Source organism: Ovis canadensis, chromosome X (assembly GCF_042477335.2).
Source record: "Ovis canadensis isolate MfBH-ARS-UI-01 breed Bighorn chromosome X, ARS-UI_OviCan_v2, whole genome shotgun sequence".
Lineage (NCBI taxonomy): Eukaryota > Metazoa > Chordata > Mammalia > Artiodactyla > Bovidae > Ovis > Ovis canadensis.
Genome location: NC_091727.1, coordinates 15,333,592 through 15,353,089, shown reverse-complemented (window position 1 = coordinate 15,353,089; position 19,498 = coordinate 15,333,592). Strand labels below are relative to the sequence as shown.

General features: G+C 43.3%; 2 protein-coding genes across 2 annotated transcripts in view; one reads left to right on the top strand and one right to left on the bottom strand.

The window, feature by feature from the left end:
* Positions 1 to 3,153: 3,153 nt before the first annotated feature.
* Positions 3,154 to 19,498, bottom strand: part of GRPR (gastrin releasing peptide receptor) — a 59,216-nt gene continuing 42,871 nt past the window's right edge. Inside the window, exons 4-6 of the transcript XR_011446286.1 lie at positions 18,174 to 18,304; positions 15,543 to 15,710; positions 3,154 to 5,311 (exon numbers count right to left, since the gene is read on the bottom strand). The gene's annotated coding sequence lies outside the window, so the exon portion shown is untranslated. The remainder of the gene's footprint in view (positions 5,312 to 15,542; positions 15,711 to 18,173; positions 18,305 to 19,498) is intronic.
* Positions 3,506 to 5,350, top strand: LOC138930919 (TAF5-like RNA polymerase II p300/CBP-associated factor-associated factor 65 kDa subunit 5L). The gene is made up of 2 exons (XM_070291368.1): positions 3,506 to 4,142; positions 4,221 to 5,350. The coding sequence occupies exons 1-2, from the start codon at positions 3,506 to 3,508 to the stop codon at positions 5,348 to 5,350; spliced, it is 1,767 nt and encodes a 588-aa protein (XP_070147469.1).

Sequence of the window (19,498 nt, the reverse complement as noted above, 5' to 3'; positions counted from 1 at the left end):
AATCTTGTCTTTGGTTACTTCTACAAAATGATGTAGTTTGAAAATACTAGTGAAAAAGGTTTTTTTTCTGGGCAATCTTTCAAACTATACTTAAGAAGTCAAATTATTTTCCTGGTAGTACTTACTACCAAAGGCTATGATTGAGTCTTTGAAAAAACCATGAAGAGAACAAAGTAATAAGAAAACATGAGAGGCTGAATTTTATTGGGATTTTGTTGTCCAGAGGATGTCTGGCAATTTCTGCAGAGATTTCTGTATGTCTTCACTGGATAGCACTACCAGTATCTAGTGGGTCGAGGCTAGGGATGCTGCTAAATATCCTATAATGCACAGGACAGGCCCCACAAGAGAAAAAGATTTGGTCTGGCATGCCAATGGTACTAAGACTGAGAAACCTTGCCCACAGATTAAATCCAATTTGTTGAGATCAAAATGGAGGAATTATTTAAATTATATTACTATGAAAATCATACTTTTTTTTCATCATGCACATTTTAAGTGCCTTGATTTTGTTTCATGGAGGAAAGGACACCAGAGACATAAGCTAGAATTACATTTTTTAAAGTTAATAGGTGACAAACTTGAAATTCAGGGTGTATTACTGAAATCAACATAAGAGATTAGCATAAGATAAATAGCATTAATGGAAATCACCATTTGATAGGAAGTAATTTAGTTATTTCACACAGAGATTAATCATGGAGAGGTAGCATTTCCTTAAGGACTGAAAGGAACTGGAAAATTGATCAGCTACTCTTTCTCTGCAAAGCGGTAAGTACTTAGAATACCTTTAATAAAGTAATTTTGTTTTAGGTTTCATAGACTTGGTAAAGGTGTTTAGGATTTTAGATTTTTAAAATATATACATATACATATATATGTATATGTATATATATATGTATTTTCCTGGTAGCTATGTACAGCATGTGGTATCTTAGTTCCCCCACCAAGGATTGAACCCACACTTCCTGCAGTGAAAGCCTGGAATCTTAACCACTGGACCACCAGGGAAGTCCCTTAGGATTTTAGATTTTTTTTTTTTTTTTTTGTCTAATAGGTAACTCTCATTTTCTAGAATCCATTGGTATATATGCTCCATGAGGGCAAAGATTGTTTAGTATTGTATCAGGTATTCTGCTTTCTAGTTCTTTCTTGTGATCTAGAATAGGAGTCAGCACCTTTTCTATAAATGGTAAGATAAGAGATATTTTCACCTTTGCAGAATATATAATTCACATTACAACTGCCCAGGTAGGGTCTTCAGTTGGTCTTCTAATTGGTTGTTGTTTATTTATATGAAAACTACTGCTGCCTATATTTGATTTTACCACCAAAAATGTACTAAAATTCCAGATCATTTGTAACAGTTTTTTAGTTCATGCTGTTAGGTTTTCTAGCAATAATTTATATTATTATATATACAAAAATATATAAAATTATACATATAATTTTATTCATAATAATAACTTTACCTCATCTTTCCCAATTTTTATGCATTTTGATTTCTCTAGTCTAATTGTTTTGGCTAAAAATTTTAAAATAATAACAACAATGGTAATAAAAACTATCCTTTGTCCTGATTTTAATGGGAAAAGCTTCTACCATTTTCCCATAAATCATAATAGTGACTTTTTCATTAAATTCCATCATGGTAAGAAAGTAAATTAATCAATTCCTATTTTATTAATAGTTCATTTAAAATTGTGAATATATGTTTCATTTATCAAATGCCTTCTCTATTAAAAAAATATGTCATTTTCTTTTGATTTGTTAACCTGCCAGTGTCCAGCTTATTTAGTCTTTCAAACAGATTTTTCAGTTCAGTTCAGTTCAGTCACTCAGTCATGTCCAACTCTTTGCGACCCCATGAATTGCAGCACGCCAGGCCTCCCTGTCCATCACCAACTCCCGGAGTTCACTCAGACTCACGTCCATCGAGTCGGTGATGTCATCCAGCCATCTCATCCTCTATCGCCCCCTTCTCCTCCTGCTCCCAATCCCTCCCAGCATCAAAGTCTTTTCCAATGAGTCAACTCTTCACATGAGGTGGCCAAAGTACTGGAGTTTCAGCTTTAGCACCATTCCTTCCAAAGAACACCCAGGACTGATCTCCTTCAGAATGGACTAGTTGGATCTCCTTGCAGTCCAAGGCACTCTCAAGAATCTTCTCCAATACCACAGTTCAAAAGCATCAATTCTTCAGCGCTCAGCTTTCTTCACAGTCCAACTCTCACATCCATACATGACTATTGGAAAAACCATAACCTTGACTAGATGGACCTTTGTTGGCAAAGTAACGTCTCTGCTTTTGAATATGCTGTCTAGGTTGGTCATAACTTTCCTTCCAAGGAGCAAGCGTCTTTTAATTTCATGCCTGCAATCACCATCTGCAGTGATTTTAGAGCCCCCCAAAATAAAGTCTGACATTGTTTCCACTGTTTCCCCATCTATTTCCCATGAAGTGATGGGTCCAGACGCCGTGATCTTAGTAGGCTGGGGTTGGCCACAAGAGAAAGCCCCATGAGATTTAGAAGTTAAGAAGTTAAGCAGCACAGGGCAGCAAAGGAGACACAGACATAAAGAACTGGCTTTTGCAGTGAACATTTATAATAGCTAGGAAGCACCCTAGATATCCTTCAGCAGAGGAATGGATAAAGAAGCCATGGTACATGTACACAGTGGAATATTACTCAGCTATAAAAATGAACACATATTTTAAAAAATGAACACATTTGAATCAATTCTAATGAGGTGGGTCAAACTGGAGCTTATTGTACAGAGTTAAGTAAGTCAGAAGGAGAAACACAAATACTGCATATTAACGTATATATATGGAATTTAGAAAGATGGTAATGATGAGCCTATATGCAGGGCAGCAAAAGAGAGACTTAGAGAACAGACTTTTGGACTCTGTTGGAGAAGGTGAGGGTGGGATGATTTGAGAGAATAGCACTGAAACATCTATATCACCATATGTGAAACAGATGACCAGTGCAAGTTCCGTGCATGAAGCGGGGCACTCAAAACTGATGCTCTGGGACAACCAGGAGGAATAGGGTGGGAAGGGGGGGGCGTGGTTCAGGATTTTGGGACACATGTGTACCTGTCACTGAGTCATGTCGATGTATGGCAAAAAAAAAAAAAATCACAATATTGTAAAGTAATTATCCTCCAATTGAAATAAATACATCAATTATATATAAAAACAACAACAGACTTTTGGGCCCCAATGGCCTGGCCCAGCCAGAGACGGCTCTGCACATTAGTCAGTCAGGAGGTGGCTGCCCAGAGCCACAACCTGGGGATGGGGGTGTGGGGAAAGGCGGTGGGGGAGGAGAGGGATGGGTACGGAGGGACGGCCGGGGGTGGGGGAGAGGGAGGGGCGGCGTGGGATGGTGGCGGGGAGGGGGTGGCTGAGCCTGCCGGGAAAGACGGAAGTGGTTGTGGGGTAACCCCGGCGGCAGCAGCCGGCACAGGAAGCGGAAGCCGCCTGGGATCTTCAGTCATGGAGCAGTTTCGCACCGAGGAGATGCAGACGGCCGTGTCCTGCTACCTCAAACGCCGGCAGTACCGGGGTGGGGACGGCCCACCGAAGCAAGGCCTGCGACTGTCACAGAGCGTCCAGGATATGGCTACCAGCCTCACAGTCCAGTCAGAATCGGGTTGTGCCAACACAGTGTCTGCAGCCCCTTGCCAGGCAGACCCCCAGCAATATGAAGTACAGTTCGGACGGCTGCGGGATTTTCTCATGGACTCTGCCTCCCAGCATAGCGACGAACTGATGCCTCTCCTCTACCCTCTCTTTGTCTACCTCCATCTCGACCTGGTCCAGAACAGTTCAAAGAGCACAGTGGAAAGCTTTTACAGCCGCTTCCATGGAATGTTTCTCCAGAATGCCAGCCAGAAGGACGTCATTGAGCAGCTCCAGACCACCCAGACCATCCAAGACATCCTGTCTAACTTCCGGCTGCGGGCCTTCCTGGACAACAAGTATGTGGTTCGTCTGCCGGAAGACAGCTACAACTACCTTCTCTGCTACCTCCAGAGTGACAACAACACCGCGCTGTGCAGAGTCCTCACCTGGCACATCCACCTGGACGTGCAGCCCGCCGAGAGGATGGACTACCAGCTCTATGCCAGCGGTGGCTCCTCCACCGGCGAGGGCGGCTGCTCCAGTGGCGAGGGCGGCTCCTCCAGTGGCGAGGGCAGCTCCTCCAGAGGCCAGGGCAGCTCCTCCAGAGGCCAGGGCAGTGGCCTGGAGCCCACCGACCTGCCCATGTACATCCTGCAGAAAGAGGAGGATCTGGACATCCTTCAGGAGACCATCAAGCGCGTCCAGGATGGCCCCCCCTCCCTCACCACTATCTACACCTACACCTTCTACAACACTGAGCAGCTGCTGAACACGGCAGAGGCCTCCCCCGACAACAACCTGCTCGCTGCAGGCTTTAACAACTCCCGTATAAAACTGTGGAGTCTGACTTCCAAGTTTAAATCCAAGCCCCATCAAGTAGACGTGTCCCGCATCCACTTGACTTATGATACACTCGAGGTCGACGAGGAGGACAGGACAGCCAAGGAGATGAAGGTTCTGCAGGGACACTGCGGGCCGGTGTACAGCACCAGGTTCCTCCCGGACAGCTCGGCGCTGCTCTCCTGCTCTGAAGACACGTCCATCAGGTACTGGGACCTGGAGAGCTTCACTAACACTGTGCTGTACCAGGGCCATGCCTATCCCGTGTGGGACCTGGACATCAGCCCACACAGCCTGTTCTTTGCCAGCGCGTCCTACGACCGCACGGCGCGGCTGTGGTCGTTTGATCGGACTTACCCACTGCGAATCTACGCCGGGCACCTGGCGGATGTGGACTGTGTCAAGTTCCACCCCAATTCAAACTATTTAGCCACGGGCTCAACAGACAAGACGGTGCGGCTGTGGAGTGCCCAGCAGGGGAACTCGCTGAGACTCTTCACAGGCCACTGTGGCCCCGTGCGCTGTCTGGCCTTTTCCCCCAATGGTCAGTACCTGGTGTCGGCGGGCGAGGACCAGCTGCTGAAGCTGTGGGACTTGGCATCTGGGACCCTCTACAAAGAGCTACAGGGCCACACGGATGACATCACCAGCGTCACCTTCAGCCTGGACAGCAGCCTGATTGCATCAGCATCCATGGATAACTCCGTGCGTATCTGGGACATCAAGAGCAAGCACAACAGCACGCCCGCCGATGGCTCATCCAGTGAGCTCTTGGGCGTCTACACCAGCCAGATGAGCAATGTGCTGAATGTGCAGTTCATGGCCGGCAACCGCCTGCTGGTGACCGGAATCGGAGAAGAAAATCAGGAACACTGATTTATACTTTTGAGGTAACGGACTGGGCAGTTCGAAGGGTTCCAGACAGCAAGTCTTGGGACAAACAGATGGAATCACTGACTGTAAGACTCCCCTTGTCCCCTCTTGCCCCGCAGATGTCCCGAGGCCACCACCCTCCATTCAGCCCCCAGGTGTGGAAGGACATGGGGAGGCAGGGTGGTAACGGGGAACAAACAGGAGATCAGAAATCCCAGAGATGCTGCTGTGTCCTCCAGCGGCCCCTTCCTGTCTTTGGTGCCAAGGTGTCCTCGCCTTGCCAGGGCTGCACTTGGCTGGAGGATGTTTGCCAGATGCCCTGGCCAGGAGCAGTGCTGCAGGATTACTGGGTGAAGGGACTCCATCCTGGTAGGCATGCAGGGGTGGGATGTAGTTGGGCAGCGTTATCCTGGCAAATGCCTTTCCTTTTCCCTTTCCTTTTCCCTAATTACAGAGAACCAGGGCTTTTTTTTTATGATTACCGTTATAATTATTCTTGAGAAGAAAGCTAGCACTGGCAGAGGGGGCCTTTGCTGCTCTCATCTTTCCGTTTCTACTCCTGGCACTGGCTGTGATACTTGGAATTTAGAGGTGCAGGGAAGTCACAGAACTTGGTCGCATAGTGTATTGGGAGAAAGGGAAAATTTCTGGGTGACAGATTACTCCGGATGACATGTTTCAGGAAGGGGGTGGGTGGGTTTGATTGAGAAAGTCGGGCTCTTGCAGCAGGGGTGGGAAAGATTCTTTTCGTGTCTGCACTTCTATTAACAATTCTCTCTCTTGAAAGGACAGATTGTAGTAAAGAAATGAAAATACTTAGAAATGAGAAGTCAAAAGATAAAATTAGAAAATGTCAAATTTCCTAATGATTCCGAGGTGTGGCTTTTCCAACATCTTTCCTCCTGAGATGGTCCCGCCCACCTTCTGCTTTGCAATAGCAGTTTAATGAACAGTCTGTGAAACACATGCATACAAATACATGCATCGAAAACTACGTTCTGGGGCTGAAGTGACTTCTAATTTGTGGGAAAAGGATTAAATATTTCTGTTTTCTGAAAATATTTTGTATTTTGTTTTTTATTAAAATATATTTAGTTTCTAAAAAAGAACAGACTTGGACTCTGGGAGAAGGCAAGGATGGGATGATTTGAGAGAATAGCATTGAAACATGTATAGTACCATATGTAAAATAAATGACCAGTGCAAGTTCAATGCATGAAGCAGGGCACTCAAAGCCAGTGCTCTGGGACAACCCAGAGGGATAGGGTAGGGAGGGAAGTGGGAGGGGGGTTCAGGATGGGGGGACACATATATACCTGTGGCCCATTCATGTCGATGTATGGCAAAAACCATCACAATATTATAAAGCAATTATCCTCCAATTTAAATAAACTAATCTTTTTAAAAAAGAAAATAAGCAGCAGCTATTTTAGCTGCTATATTTACAGTCCCGCTGTAGAGTACCAGGAGAGCTGCCACTGATCTGCTGGTTCACCTTGTTGGCCAGGGGAAGTACTCAGTGCTTTGGGTAGCCTTCAGAAGCTGCTTTTGCCATGGCACTGCATCTCCTCACAGCTTCCCTCCTTAGCTTCTCTGGGATAAGCACACATGCAGTGCCATGGCAAAGCCAGCTTCTCCTGAAGGCTACCCACAGCACTGAGGCTGGAGGTTGAAAGAGACAGATCCAGCTTCTCATTTGTCTTTGGTATCATCTATGCCCAGCTCACCTCCAACTGCTGGTCTGGCTAAACTGCCAGCTCAACACTAGATGCAGCGAAAATAGCCTTACGTGACCTGCTCTACCATCCCCACAATAAGCCCCATAATAAACCCTTTACGTTATACATGGTGTTTTTATTTCTCTATTGAACTCTGATTATTCTCCTAGAAATTATTTCATCTGTTCTCATTAATGACTTCAGCAAGTCTGCTGGTACAATTTTATTTGGTACAGAATCATTGAAATTTTATATATTTTATGTCCTAAGTTACACATCAATTTTAAAATGTGACTGAATCAACTTCAAGAATATCTCTTTGTTTCTCAAGTGCTAGTGAATTATATTTTTCTGAGGGAAAATGGTCTCCTGAATGGAAGCCACTGAAATTGTTCATGATGTATACTGACTCAGCAATTCTAATAATCAGATTTCAGTCAAATCACTACATGGGTGTCCTAGGAGACCTTTGGTCAATGTGGAAGTTTTAATTGTTCTGGACTGGACAGAGGAGCCTGGTGGGCTGCGGTCCATAGTGTCACAAAGAGTCAAGACACTGCTGAAGTGACTTAGCTCACATGCCCTGACTTAACCATTTAACACACAATTAGTGATTTTTCCACTCTTATGGGAAACAGGACTGGAAATTGGGACTTTTTTCTTTTTTACTTAAGTAAGTCACACTGTGTCCATGTTCCTAAAGACAGTTTTATGCACTGCAATGACTGAAACATGTACTGCTTAAATATTTCTGTGAACGATTTCTCTCAGCCCAGAGGTGATGCTAGCTTGCTATGTCATATTTTTGCTTTTGGCTGATGATGTATTTTCTGTCACCTACAATTTGAGGAATTCATCCTCTTATGGGAAAAACCTGGGTTCATCAATTCCCAGCATGTCTCAAGCTCAGCACGATACAGATTTGGAGCCAGATAATTCTTTGTTGGGTGGACTGTTTAGTAATATCCCAGGCATCTGCCCACTAGATCCCAGTAGCAGCTCCACCTTGAGTCACCCTAAGTTCTGACAACCAAAACTATCTTCATACTTTGTTCCATGTGCCCTAGCAGGGAGCGGGGAGGAGGAGAATCACCCTGTCTGATTACCACTGAGCATTTTGATTCAGACACACCTGGACATGGGTTAGGGAGAGAAGAAATCTTACAAGTGGAAGCTATAAGTCATGGCAGGCACCATATGAATACATTTATCCCTCTGTATTCAAGGGGGATGGGTTCTAGGACCCTTGACGATACCAAAATCCATGGATGCTCAATCCCTTACATGAACAGTGTAGTATTTGTAGAATTTGGGCTTCCCTGGTGGCTCAGATGGTAAAGCGCCTGTCTGCAATGCAGGAGACCTGGGTTTGATACCTGGGTTGGGAAGATCCCCTGGAGAAGGAAATGGCAGCCCATTCCAGTACTCGTGCTTAGAAAATCCCATGGACGGAGGAGCCTGGCAGGCTACAGTACATGGGGTCGCAGAGTCGGACACAACTGAGCGACTTCATTTCACTTACACAATCCTCTCGTATACTATTTTTAATTTTAATTTTTAATTAGAGGATAATTACTTTACAATACTGTGATGGTTTCTGCCATACATCAACATGAATTGGCCAGCCATATACTTTAAATCATGTCTAGATTACTCATAATACCTAATACTATGTAAATACCATGTAAATAGTTGCTGGTGTGTGGCAAATTCCAGTTTTACTTTTCTGGAATTGGTTCTACTTTTTTTTTTTTTCTGAGTATTTTTGATCTGCAGTTAGTTGATTCTGCAAATGCAGGACCCAGGGATCCAGAGGGCTGAGTATAATGCTTAACACTGTTTGGGGAAGAGAATAAGAGATTCTCTAGGGACCCCTCTGCAAAGTCAAGGGTATGATCTTCATCACTGCCAAATGATGGGCCAGAATGGAGTAGGATACCATCTTGCTTAAGTAGCAGAATATATTAATATATGATTCTCTCTGTGGCTCTGTCTCAGCTTCCCTGGGGAAATAAGTAAATTTGAGCCTGTGCTGTGCTGTGCTTAGTCGTTCAGTTGTGTCCGACTCTTTATGACCCCATGGACTGTAGCCTGCCAGGCTCCTCTGTCCATGAGATTCTCCAGGCAAGAATCCTGGAGTGGGTTGCCATGCCCTCCTCCAGGGGATATTCCCAACCCATGGATGGTACCCAGGTCTACCTGCATTGCAGGAGGATTCTTTACCATCTGAGCCACCAGGGAAACCCCAAGTTTGAGTCTAAGGGTTGCTAATTATATTCACTGACTTAATGATAGGTATCACAATAGAAAAGTAGTCAGTTGGTCAACTGAATGAAACTAGGACACTTTCTAACACCATACACAAAAATAAACTTGAAATGGATTAAAGACCTAAATGTAAGACCAGAAACTATAAGACTCTTAGAGGAAAATATAGGCAGAACACTCTCTGACATAAATCACAGCAAGATCCTCTATGACTCACCTCCCAGAATAATGGAAATATAAACAAAAATAAACAAATCAGACCTAATTAAACTTAAAAGCTTTTGCACAATGAAGGAAACTATAAGCAAAGTGAAAAGAGAGCCCTCAGAATGAGAGAAAATAATAGCAAATGAAACAACTGACAAATAATTAATCTCCAAAATATACAAGCAGCTCATGCAGCTATCAATACCAGAAAAATGAACAGTCCAATCAAAAAGTGGGCAAAAGACCTAAACAGACATTTCTCCAAAGAAGACATATAGATGGCTAATAAACACATTGAAAGATGCTCAACATCACTCATTATTAGAGAAATGCAAATCAAAATGACGAGGTATCACCTCACACCAGTCAGAATGGCCATCATCAAAAAGTCTATAAACAATAAATGCTGGAGAGGGTGTAGAGAAAGGGGGACCCTCTCTTATGTTGTTGGTGGGGATGCAAACTGGTACAGCCACTATGGAGAACAATGTGGAGACTCCTTTAAAAGCTGGGAATAGAATTGCCGTACAACCCAGCAATCCCACTGCTGGACATACACCCTGAGGAAACCAGAACTGAAAGAGACACATGTACCCCAGTGTTCACTGCAGCACTGTTTACAATAGCCAGGACATGGAAGCAACCTAGATGTCCATCGGCAGATGAATGGATAAGGAAGTTGTGGGACATATACACAATGGAATATCTCAGCTATAGAAAGGAACACATTTGAGTCAGTTCTAATGAGGTGTATGAACAGAGTGAAGTAAATCAGAAAGAGAAAGACAAATACTGTATATTAACAATGACGGTACTGATTCTACATGCAGGGCAGCAAAGGAGACACAGAGGTAAAGAACAGACTTTTGGACTCTGGAAAAGGAGAGGGTGGGATGATTTGAGAGAATAGCATTGGAACATATACATTACCATATGTAAAACATGACCAGTGCGAGATCGATGCATGAAGCAGAACACCCAAAGCTGGTGCTCTGGGACAACTTAGAGGGATAGGGTGAGGAGGGAGGTGGGAAGGGGGTTCAGGATGCAGGGGACACATGTATACCTATGGCCCATTCATGTTGATGTACGGCAGAAACCATCACAATATTGTAAAGTAATTATCCTCCAATTAATTTAAAAAATTAAACCAGTTATACAGTAAAAAAGCAAAAAATATTACCTCTGGACTTTAGTTTCCAGTAATACGGTAGACAAAATATTTCAGATTGACCCTCCTGCTGAGAAAAATTTTAAATACTGGATTAAAAAAGTTATTAAAAGAGCTGATAGCAGGCAAGAAAGACAGGAAAACATAGGCAATAAGATAGAAACCCAGAGAGGTAAGTAGTGCACCAAAGCAGTCTTTGACATTGAGAGTAGTGGCCAAACTGATGTGAACTTGAACTTCAGTGTCACACTTCTCTGGGGCATGAATACAGGAGAAGAAACCAAGGGCCTGCCTAAAAGGCAGAGTCTACACAAAAGTCCTCATCATAACACTGGGAACCCAAAGGGTTATAGTCTCAAGGAACTGCAATGAAAATTACTCTCTAAATCTTTGTACTGAGAAGAGAGAGAGGAGATTCCCTCAGGAAGATGTAATAATAAGCTGCCCTTTTGGAGCCTGCTGCTGCTGCTGCTAAGTCCCTTCAGTCGTGTCTGACCCTGTGTGACCCCATAGACAGCAGCCCACCAGGCTCCCCTGTCCCTGGGATTCTCCAGGCAAGAACACTGGAGTGGGTTGCCATTTCCTTCTCCAATGCATGAAAGTGAAAAGTGAAAGTGAAGTCGCTCAGTCGGGTCTGACTGTAGCCTACCAGGCTCCTCCGTCCATGGGATTTTCCAGGCAAGAGTACTGGAGTGGGTTGCCATTGCCTTCCCCGCTGCTTTGGAGCCTAGACAGCCCCAATTCACATTTCTTATAACACATATGGGTGTTCAACAAAACCTGAAACCAATAATCTAGTAGTTTTAGACAGGCTGGATAAGTATCCACAGCTGACAGATGAGAGCAAAAGTCAGTTCTCTACACTGGGAACTCTACTCCAAATCTCCAAGAATTCCAGCACATAAAATTTTTTAAGGAATACAAGCAAGAGGCAAAAGAAATCATGAAAAAGAAGGTAGGAAAGTATAGTACCATGAGTGAGAATTTGTAGAAAAAAATAAGAGCAAGGAGAAACAGACCTATAAAGATTTCACATATTAGTTATAGACTAAAAACAGCTTATAAAAGTAAAATAAATAATGAATAACTTTAAACATGCATGCAGAGAACAAGAAATTTTGAAAAATAGACATACAAATTTGAAACGGAACTTTTAGGAGTTAAAAATAAATAACTCAAAAGGGGACTTTGGAATATTTATCAGAAGAAATTAATCAGAATGCATGAGAGAGACAAAAGTAAGGAAAATGTGAAAGAGAGGTTATAAGATACATAGAATAGTATGAGAAACTAATCAGAATTATAGATAGCAAAGAGAAAGCAAACAGGCACAGGTAATATCTGAACACACAGTACAATAAAATAAAGTCACAGGACATAATTCAGTCAACATGAATTCACAGGACATGTTCATTACAGACTATAAATACAAAATATCAAATAAGAAACATTGAGTTTAATCCAGAAACATAAGACTGCTCTATTATTTAGAAATCAAACAATAACAAGAAACATGGAAATATGTCAACTCAATAATTGCAAAAAAGCATTTGAAAAAAACCCCACACCATTCATAATATTAAAAAAGTATTCCAAATCTTTAAGAAACATCAGAATAGGAGGAAACTACCTTAACCTGATAAGAGCAACTATTATGTTAAAATATATGAAACTGCTGTTTTTGTAAGTCAGAAATGGTCAAATGCCACCAATTTTTATATTTTTCAATCTAATATGAAATGTTATAACAAACATCATAGTCAATGAGGACATCCTAAAAGCCCTGTCTCTGATGTTCAGATACAAGGTGAGGGGCTCACTCATCACTTTCATTTAATACTGTGCTGATGTCTTGGTCAAGGCAATAGGGCATGAAAGAGAAACATAAGGCAAATTAGAAAAAAAGAGATCAAGTATCATTATTTACAGGGGATGTGATTTACGTTTCTAAAAAAAGCCTAAACTATGCACGTATAAACCAAAACCAATAAAAGAGTTTAATAACACTGCATGCTAAGTTACTTCAGTTGTGTCCGACTCTCTGTGATCCTGCCTGGCTCCTTTGTCCATGGGATTCTCCAGGTAAGAATACTGGAGTGGGCTGCCATGCCCTCTTCCAGGGAATCTTCTGACCCAGGGATCAAACCCGCGTCTCTTAAATCTCCTGCATTGGCATGCAGGTTCTTTACCACTAGTGGCACCTGGGAAGTCCATTAATAAGATTACTAGACTATATGTATATACACATATATCTCACATATTTTTTTTATCAATTAAAAAATAGATTGGAATGGGGAACTTCCCTGGTGGTCCAGTGGTTATAACTTCCCCTTCCAAAGCAGAGGGTGCAGGTTCAATCCCTGGTCAGGAAGCTACAATCCCTCATGCCTCACGGCCAAAAAACAAAAAACATAAAACAGAAGCAATACTGTAACAAATTCAATAAAGACTTTAAAAATGATTCATTTCAAAAAATCTTTTTAAAAAATTTGGAGGGCATGAGAGTCTCATGTATGTGCTTAATCGTTCAGTTGTGTTCAACTCTTTGCAACCCCATGGACTGTAGCCCTCCAGGCTCCCCTGTCCATGGGGATTCTCATGATGTGCTCTGCATATAAGTCAAATAAGCAGGGAGACAATATACAGCCTTGACGTACTCCTTTTCCTATTTGGAACCAGTCTGTTGTTCCATGTCCAGTTCTAACTGTTGCTTCCTGACCTGCATACAGATTTCTCAAGAGGCAGGTCAGGTGGTCTGGTATTCCCATCTCTTGAAGAATTTTCCACAGTTGATTGTGATCCACACAAAGGCTTTGGCATAGTCAATAAAGCAGAAATTGATGTTTTTCTGGAACTCTCTTGCTTTTTCCATGATCCAGCGGATGTTGGCAATTTGATCTCTGGTACCTCTGCCTTTTCTAAAACCAGCTTGAACATCTGGAAGTTCACGGTTCACGTATTGCTGAAGCCTGGCTTGGAGAATTTTGAGCATTCCTTTACTAGCGTGTGAGATGTGTGCAATTGTTTGGTAGTTTGAGCATTCTTTGGCATTGCCTTTCTTTGGGATTGGAAGGAAAACTGACCTTTTCCAGTCCTGTGGCCACTGCTGAGTTTTCCAAATTTGCTGGCATATTGAGTGCAGCACTTTCACAGCATCATCTTTCAGAATTTGAAACAGCTCAACTGGAATTCCATCACCTCCACTAGCTTTGTTCATAGTGATGCTTCCTAAGGCCCACTTGACTTCATATTCTAGGATGTCTGGCTCTAGGTGAGTGATCACACCGTTGTGATTATCTGGGTCTTGAAGATCTTTTTTGTATAGTTCTTCTGTGTATTCTTGCCACCTCTTCTTAATAGCTTCTCCTTCTGTTAGGTCCATACCACTTCTGTCCTTTATCGAGCCCATCTTTGCATGAAATGTTCCCTTGGTATCTCTAACTTTTTTTGAAGAGATCTCTAGTCTTTCCCATTCTATTATTTTCCTCAATTTCTTCGCACTGATCACTGAGGAAGTCTTTCTTATCTCTCCTTGCTATTCTTTGGAACTCTGCATTCAAATGGGCATATCCTTCCTTTTCCCCTTTGCCTTTTGCTTCTCTTCTATTCACAGCTATTTGTAAGGCCTCCTGAGACAACCATTTTGCCTTTTGCATTTCTTTTTCTTGGGGATGGTCTTGACCACGGCCTCCTGAACAATGTTACAAACCTCCGTCCATAGTTCTTCAGGCACTCTATCAGATCTAATCCTCTGGATCTCTTTGTCACTTCCACTGTATAATTGTAAGGGATTTGATTTATGCCATACCTGAATAGTCTAGTGGTTTTCCCTACTTTCTTCAATTTAAGTCTGAATTTGGCCACCTGATGCAAAGAACTGACTCACTGGAAAAGACCCTGGTGCTGGGAAAGATTGAAGGTGGGAAGAGAAGGGGATGACAAAGGATGAGATGGTTCGATGGCATCACTGATTCAATGGATGTGAGCTTGAGTAAACTCCATGAGTTGATGATGGACAGGGAGGCCTGGCGTGCTGCAGTCCATGGGGTCTCAAAGAGCTGGACACGACTGAGGGACTGAACTGAACTGAACCCCAAAGAGGACTATCTTGAATAAATACATCACCAGCCAAACCCTGTTTCCACCCCTCCGGGTTCCTTTGTTTTAGAGATCTTGGTTGATTTCAATAACTGACCATTTGTACTCTTGTCTTCCTGTGCTTTAAATTCCCCCTTTTATGTTTTAAATTCACCACTAACGAGTGAGCCCTCAAAACCCCAGGCCCCCAACCTTGACCCCAATAAAAGCAGGTATTCTGTGTAATTTCCAGGTCCTGTAAGTAATAAAACTTAATTTTTTCAGCGTTTTCTGATGGTTATTGCTGAAGGGCCTCTTGATGGCATCATAAAACCCCCAAGGGCCAGTCCACCCACAGCACTGGTTATTGATAGGCTGAGACTGGCACAAAGCAAAATGCTCTACAGCAATGAAGATGAACAAACTCGAACTGCATGCTTCAACACAGGTGAACATCACACACATAGTAGAGAGCAAAGAAAGAGAGTCACAGATGATTACCTACAATATTTGGCCAGCTTTAGTCAGGAAGTTCGTTTGACTTTTTCTGTAACATGGAAAAACCCAAGCAAACTTTCTGGCCAACCCAATAGTTCCACTCGGACTTCAAAAGCAGGCAAAAGTGGGCAAAGGATTAAATTCTTCAGGAACACGTTCAAAGTTGGGAAAAAGAAAACAAGTAACACAAGATTCAAAATAGCAGTTACCTCTGGGGTGGTGTCTTAGCTTAAAAAACAAAACCTCTATCACTCACTGTTCTGGAGGCTGCGAGGTCTGAGATCAAGGTGCAAGAAGAGGTGGTTCTTGGTGAGGGCTGTTTTCTCATCACAAAGTGGAGAGAGGGCCAGTTCTCCTCCTCTTCTTTTAAGGCTACCAATCCCATTAAGAGACTTCCCAGGTGGCACAGTGGTAAAGAACCTGCCTGCCAATGCAAGAGACTCAGGTTCGATCCCTGGGTTGGGAAGATTCCCTGGAGAAGGAACTAGCAACCCACTTCAGTATTCTTGCCTGGAGAATTCCATGGACAGAGGAGCCTGGTGAGCTTCAGTCCATGGGGTCGCAGAGAGTTGGACACAACTGAAGCAACTTAGCACACATCACATAATAACCATCATGAGGGCTCTACCCTCAAGACCTAATTACTTTCCCTAAGGCCTCACCTCCAAATACCATGACTTTCGGTCTTCAACATATGAATTTTGAGGGCACAGTTATTCAGTCCATAGCAGGTAGGAAGGGCTATGCCATCAGGAAAGGACCACTGGGGGTTGCCGAAATATTGGCAATGCTTTATTTCTTAAGCTACAAGTGGGCACACTGGTGTTCATGTAATTATTCTTTAAATTCTACATACATATTTTATATGCTTTTCTATATGAAATATAGATTTCAGAGTTTAAAAAAGGAGTGATATCAAAGTCCCTGTGGCTAATCTCAATCAATGCATTGATGTCTTGAAATTTATGACTCTGTTTAATAATATTAACCGAGAAAAGAAAGGCACTCCTGATTTTCTCAAGCTCCCGTTTTCCCCTGCTAGTGTTATGATTAAGAGTTCTCAATCCTCGGAGAACCTAAAGGCCAAAAGATACTAAGAGGGCTGACAGCAGGGCCAGGTCTGGTTAGGACCCCGCAGATATGTATTCTGTCTCTACTGATCTGGGTTCTCAATAAGGGTGAGCAGTCCTGCAAGGGTGATATCCTCAACTCATACTTCCAGCTGTTAGAGAGCAGGGGTGGTTCACTGGGGGACCGTGCCAGTCTGTACGAACAGAGTTTAGGTCCAAATGACTAAGGTGGTGAACACAGGCCACAGAAGGAAAGGGATTCCAAGGCTCTCAACCCAGATGCTTTGGAGAAATGTGTAGACATCATCAGATGGCACAGAAAAAATATAAAGCCCAATATGGGTTTCTTCACAGTAAACAATATCCTCTGCCAGTCACCATGGGCTTCCCAGGTGGCATTAGTGGTAAAGAACCTGCCTGCCAATGTAGGGGACATAAGAGATGCAGGTTCGATCCCTGGGTGGGGAAGATCCCCTGGAGGAGGGCATGGCAACCCATTCCAGTATTCTTGCCTGGAGAATCCCACTGACAGAGGATGGGTGGGCTACAGTCCATTGGGGGCACAAAGAGTGAGATACAACTGGAGCAACTTAGCCACGAGTGCACACCAATGACCACAAGTTGAATATGCATAGGATTCACTAGGGGTATCTGGTAAAATTCTGGCACAGCAGATGTGAGGCCCAGCATAAGAGTCTGCATTTTCAACTAGCTACCAGTTGAGGGTGACAGGGCTGGCCCACTGAGCATACTTTAAGTAGCAATATCCTGGAAACCACCCCCCAAGAGTGGACACAGCAACAGACTGTTCTAGCAAACAGCACACTGGTGAGTCAGAGCTAGTCTAATCCCTCTGACAGGCTCTGAGGTGGGAAGGACACCCTGAGAGACACAGTGGGTAGGTGTCAAGGTTGACAAGTGACCTCAGCTCTAGGAAGGGGGCTGTGCTTTTATAAATTCATCTCTATAATACTGAACAGAGTTCAGTCCATATTCAAGAGACATGACTCCTGCTTTTGTGAGTCTTCTTGACAACACATAATCCCATTTCTCTTGTATTAGAAAGCATTGTTTCTCAATATTGAACCCAGTGAACAGTAAGCTTCTCTGCATCATGTGTTACAGGATATGCCTGTGTGAGTCACCTGCCCTCCAGTAGAAGGGCATGATGAACCTCTCCTCATTCACGTCATCTCTGAGATAATTAGTTTTCATTTTCTCAAAGCCTGATGACTGTGTGGGAACACAAGTCATGACACTTTGCTTTAACTTCCTCATTCGTGGGATGTGGGGTTGTGTCTGGGCATTCTCTGGGGTATCTTCCAACTCCAATAATCCATGACTCTAAGAGAATATTAAATTCTTCATACTACAATCTGTGCATGCAACAGAGCTTTCTTTTCTAACATGGTAGGCAGCATGCTTACAAAGACACATTTCAGAGTTTCTAATAGGAAGAATCACCTGGGCTTTGGGTGGAGCCCTGAGCAATTAACATGGACAGATCTGAAATGTGCCATGTAATCCAAGGAAACTAGAGACACAGAGTCTACTTCAGGCACAAAAGCGAATCATGACTTTTAGCAATTTAAAGCACTGACTCTTTCAGAGAGCACTTACAATTTTACAGGGAGTTGCAAGTGCTATACTTCGTGGTGGTCGGGTGCATGGCAGGGGAAATGGTGTGCCTTCCTCCAGGATGGTCCCATGGTTACACATCCCCTGCAGTCCACAGCCCCCTGGACCTGGGTGTCAATGCACCCCTCCAGGAACTGGCTGACTATACCTGGTGGGCATGCCTGGTTACCCCTTCTCACCTAGGGTGCAGGGAGCATGGACAGGCCCCACTTGCTGCCAGCTGTTTTGCCGTTTCTTTGCTGCTTTCCTGGTCTCTGATGGTTAGGATTATCCCAGAAAACAGAGGCTCTCAAACTTTGGTATTCAAGCCCTAAAGAGAAAAATTTGGAATAACTGTCAAAATTATTAAGGTACATTGGTCTCTGATTCCACGATTCTACATTTAGGATTTTTTTTTTTTTGAAGTAACAGTTGTCCATACATGAAATTATATATGTTATTCACTGTAGCAATGTTGATAACAGCAAAATAATGGAAACAACTTCAATGTTCATCAATGATAGACTGGACAAATAAATTAGAAGATACTCTATAGGTGTAAGAAAGAAGGAGGAAGAACTTTATATAACGATATGGAAAGATTGCCAAGATACGGTGTGAGGTGAAGTAAGCAAGGGACCAAACAATGCCTATAATATGAAAATAAAGTGAAAGTGAAAGTCGCTCAGTCATGTCCGACTCTTTGTGACCCCATGGACTATACAGTCCATGGAATTCTCCAGGCCAAAATACTGGAGTGGTAGCTATTCCCTTCTCCAGGGAATCTTCCCAACCCTGGGATCAAACCCAGGTCTCCCACACTGCAGGCAATTCTTTACCAGCTGAGCCACCAGGGAAGCCCAAATATAATATGCTATGAAAGAAAGAAAGAAAGTGAAGTCGCTCAGTCGTGTCTGACTCTTTGCGACCCCATGGACTGTAGACTACCAGGCTGCTCTGTCCGTGGGATTCTCCAGGCAAGAGTACTGGAGTGGGTTGCCATTTCCTTCTCCAGGAGATCTTCCCAACCCAGGGATCGAACCCGGGTCTCCCGCACCGCAGGCAGATGCTTTACCATCTGAGCCACCAGGGAAGATTTCTCTAAAATGTAAAATAGTGGTGGGATGCTGGAAAACACACATTTGTATTTATTTTCATATGCATACATAATGTCCTGGAGTATACACATGTAAGAAACTAATACCAGTGGCCATCCTTTGGAGGAAGGTGATGATGGATGCTGACCATGAGGACAGCGGACTGCGGTAGCCTAGTGTCTTCTCACTGAATACCTTTCTGTGCTTTCAATTTTGAATCATGAGACCAGCTTACTTCTTCAAAAGTTAAATATATATATTTTAGACATTTAATGAAACAAAACTCTTAGGTTCTAAGGAATCCCCTAGGGTGTTTTAAAATGCTGATTTTTAGGCCACATCCTCAGATGTTCCAAAGTCAATATGAGTTGATTTCAGTGCTTCTGATGTAGATAGTTCTGGAACCAAGGAACTCTGGGGCGTATAGC

Bases quoted from the DNA above. Each gene is read 5' to 3' on its own strand.
- LOC138930919 (XM_070291368.1), top strand. From the start codon at position 3,506: ATGGAGCAGTTTCGCACCGAGGAGATGCAGACGGCCGTGTCCTGCTAC. The intron at 4,143-4,220 runs GTGGCTCCTCCA...GCTCCTCCAGAG, and splicing joins CTACCAGCTCTATGCCAGCG to GCCAGGGCAGCTCCTCCAGA.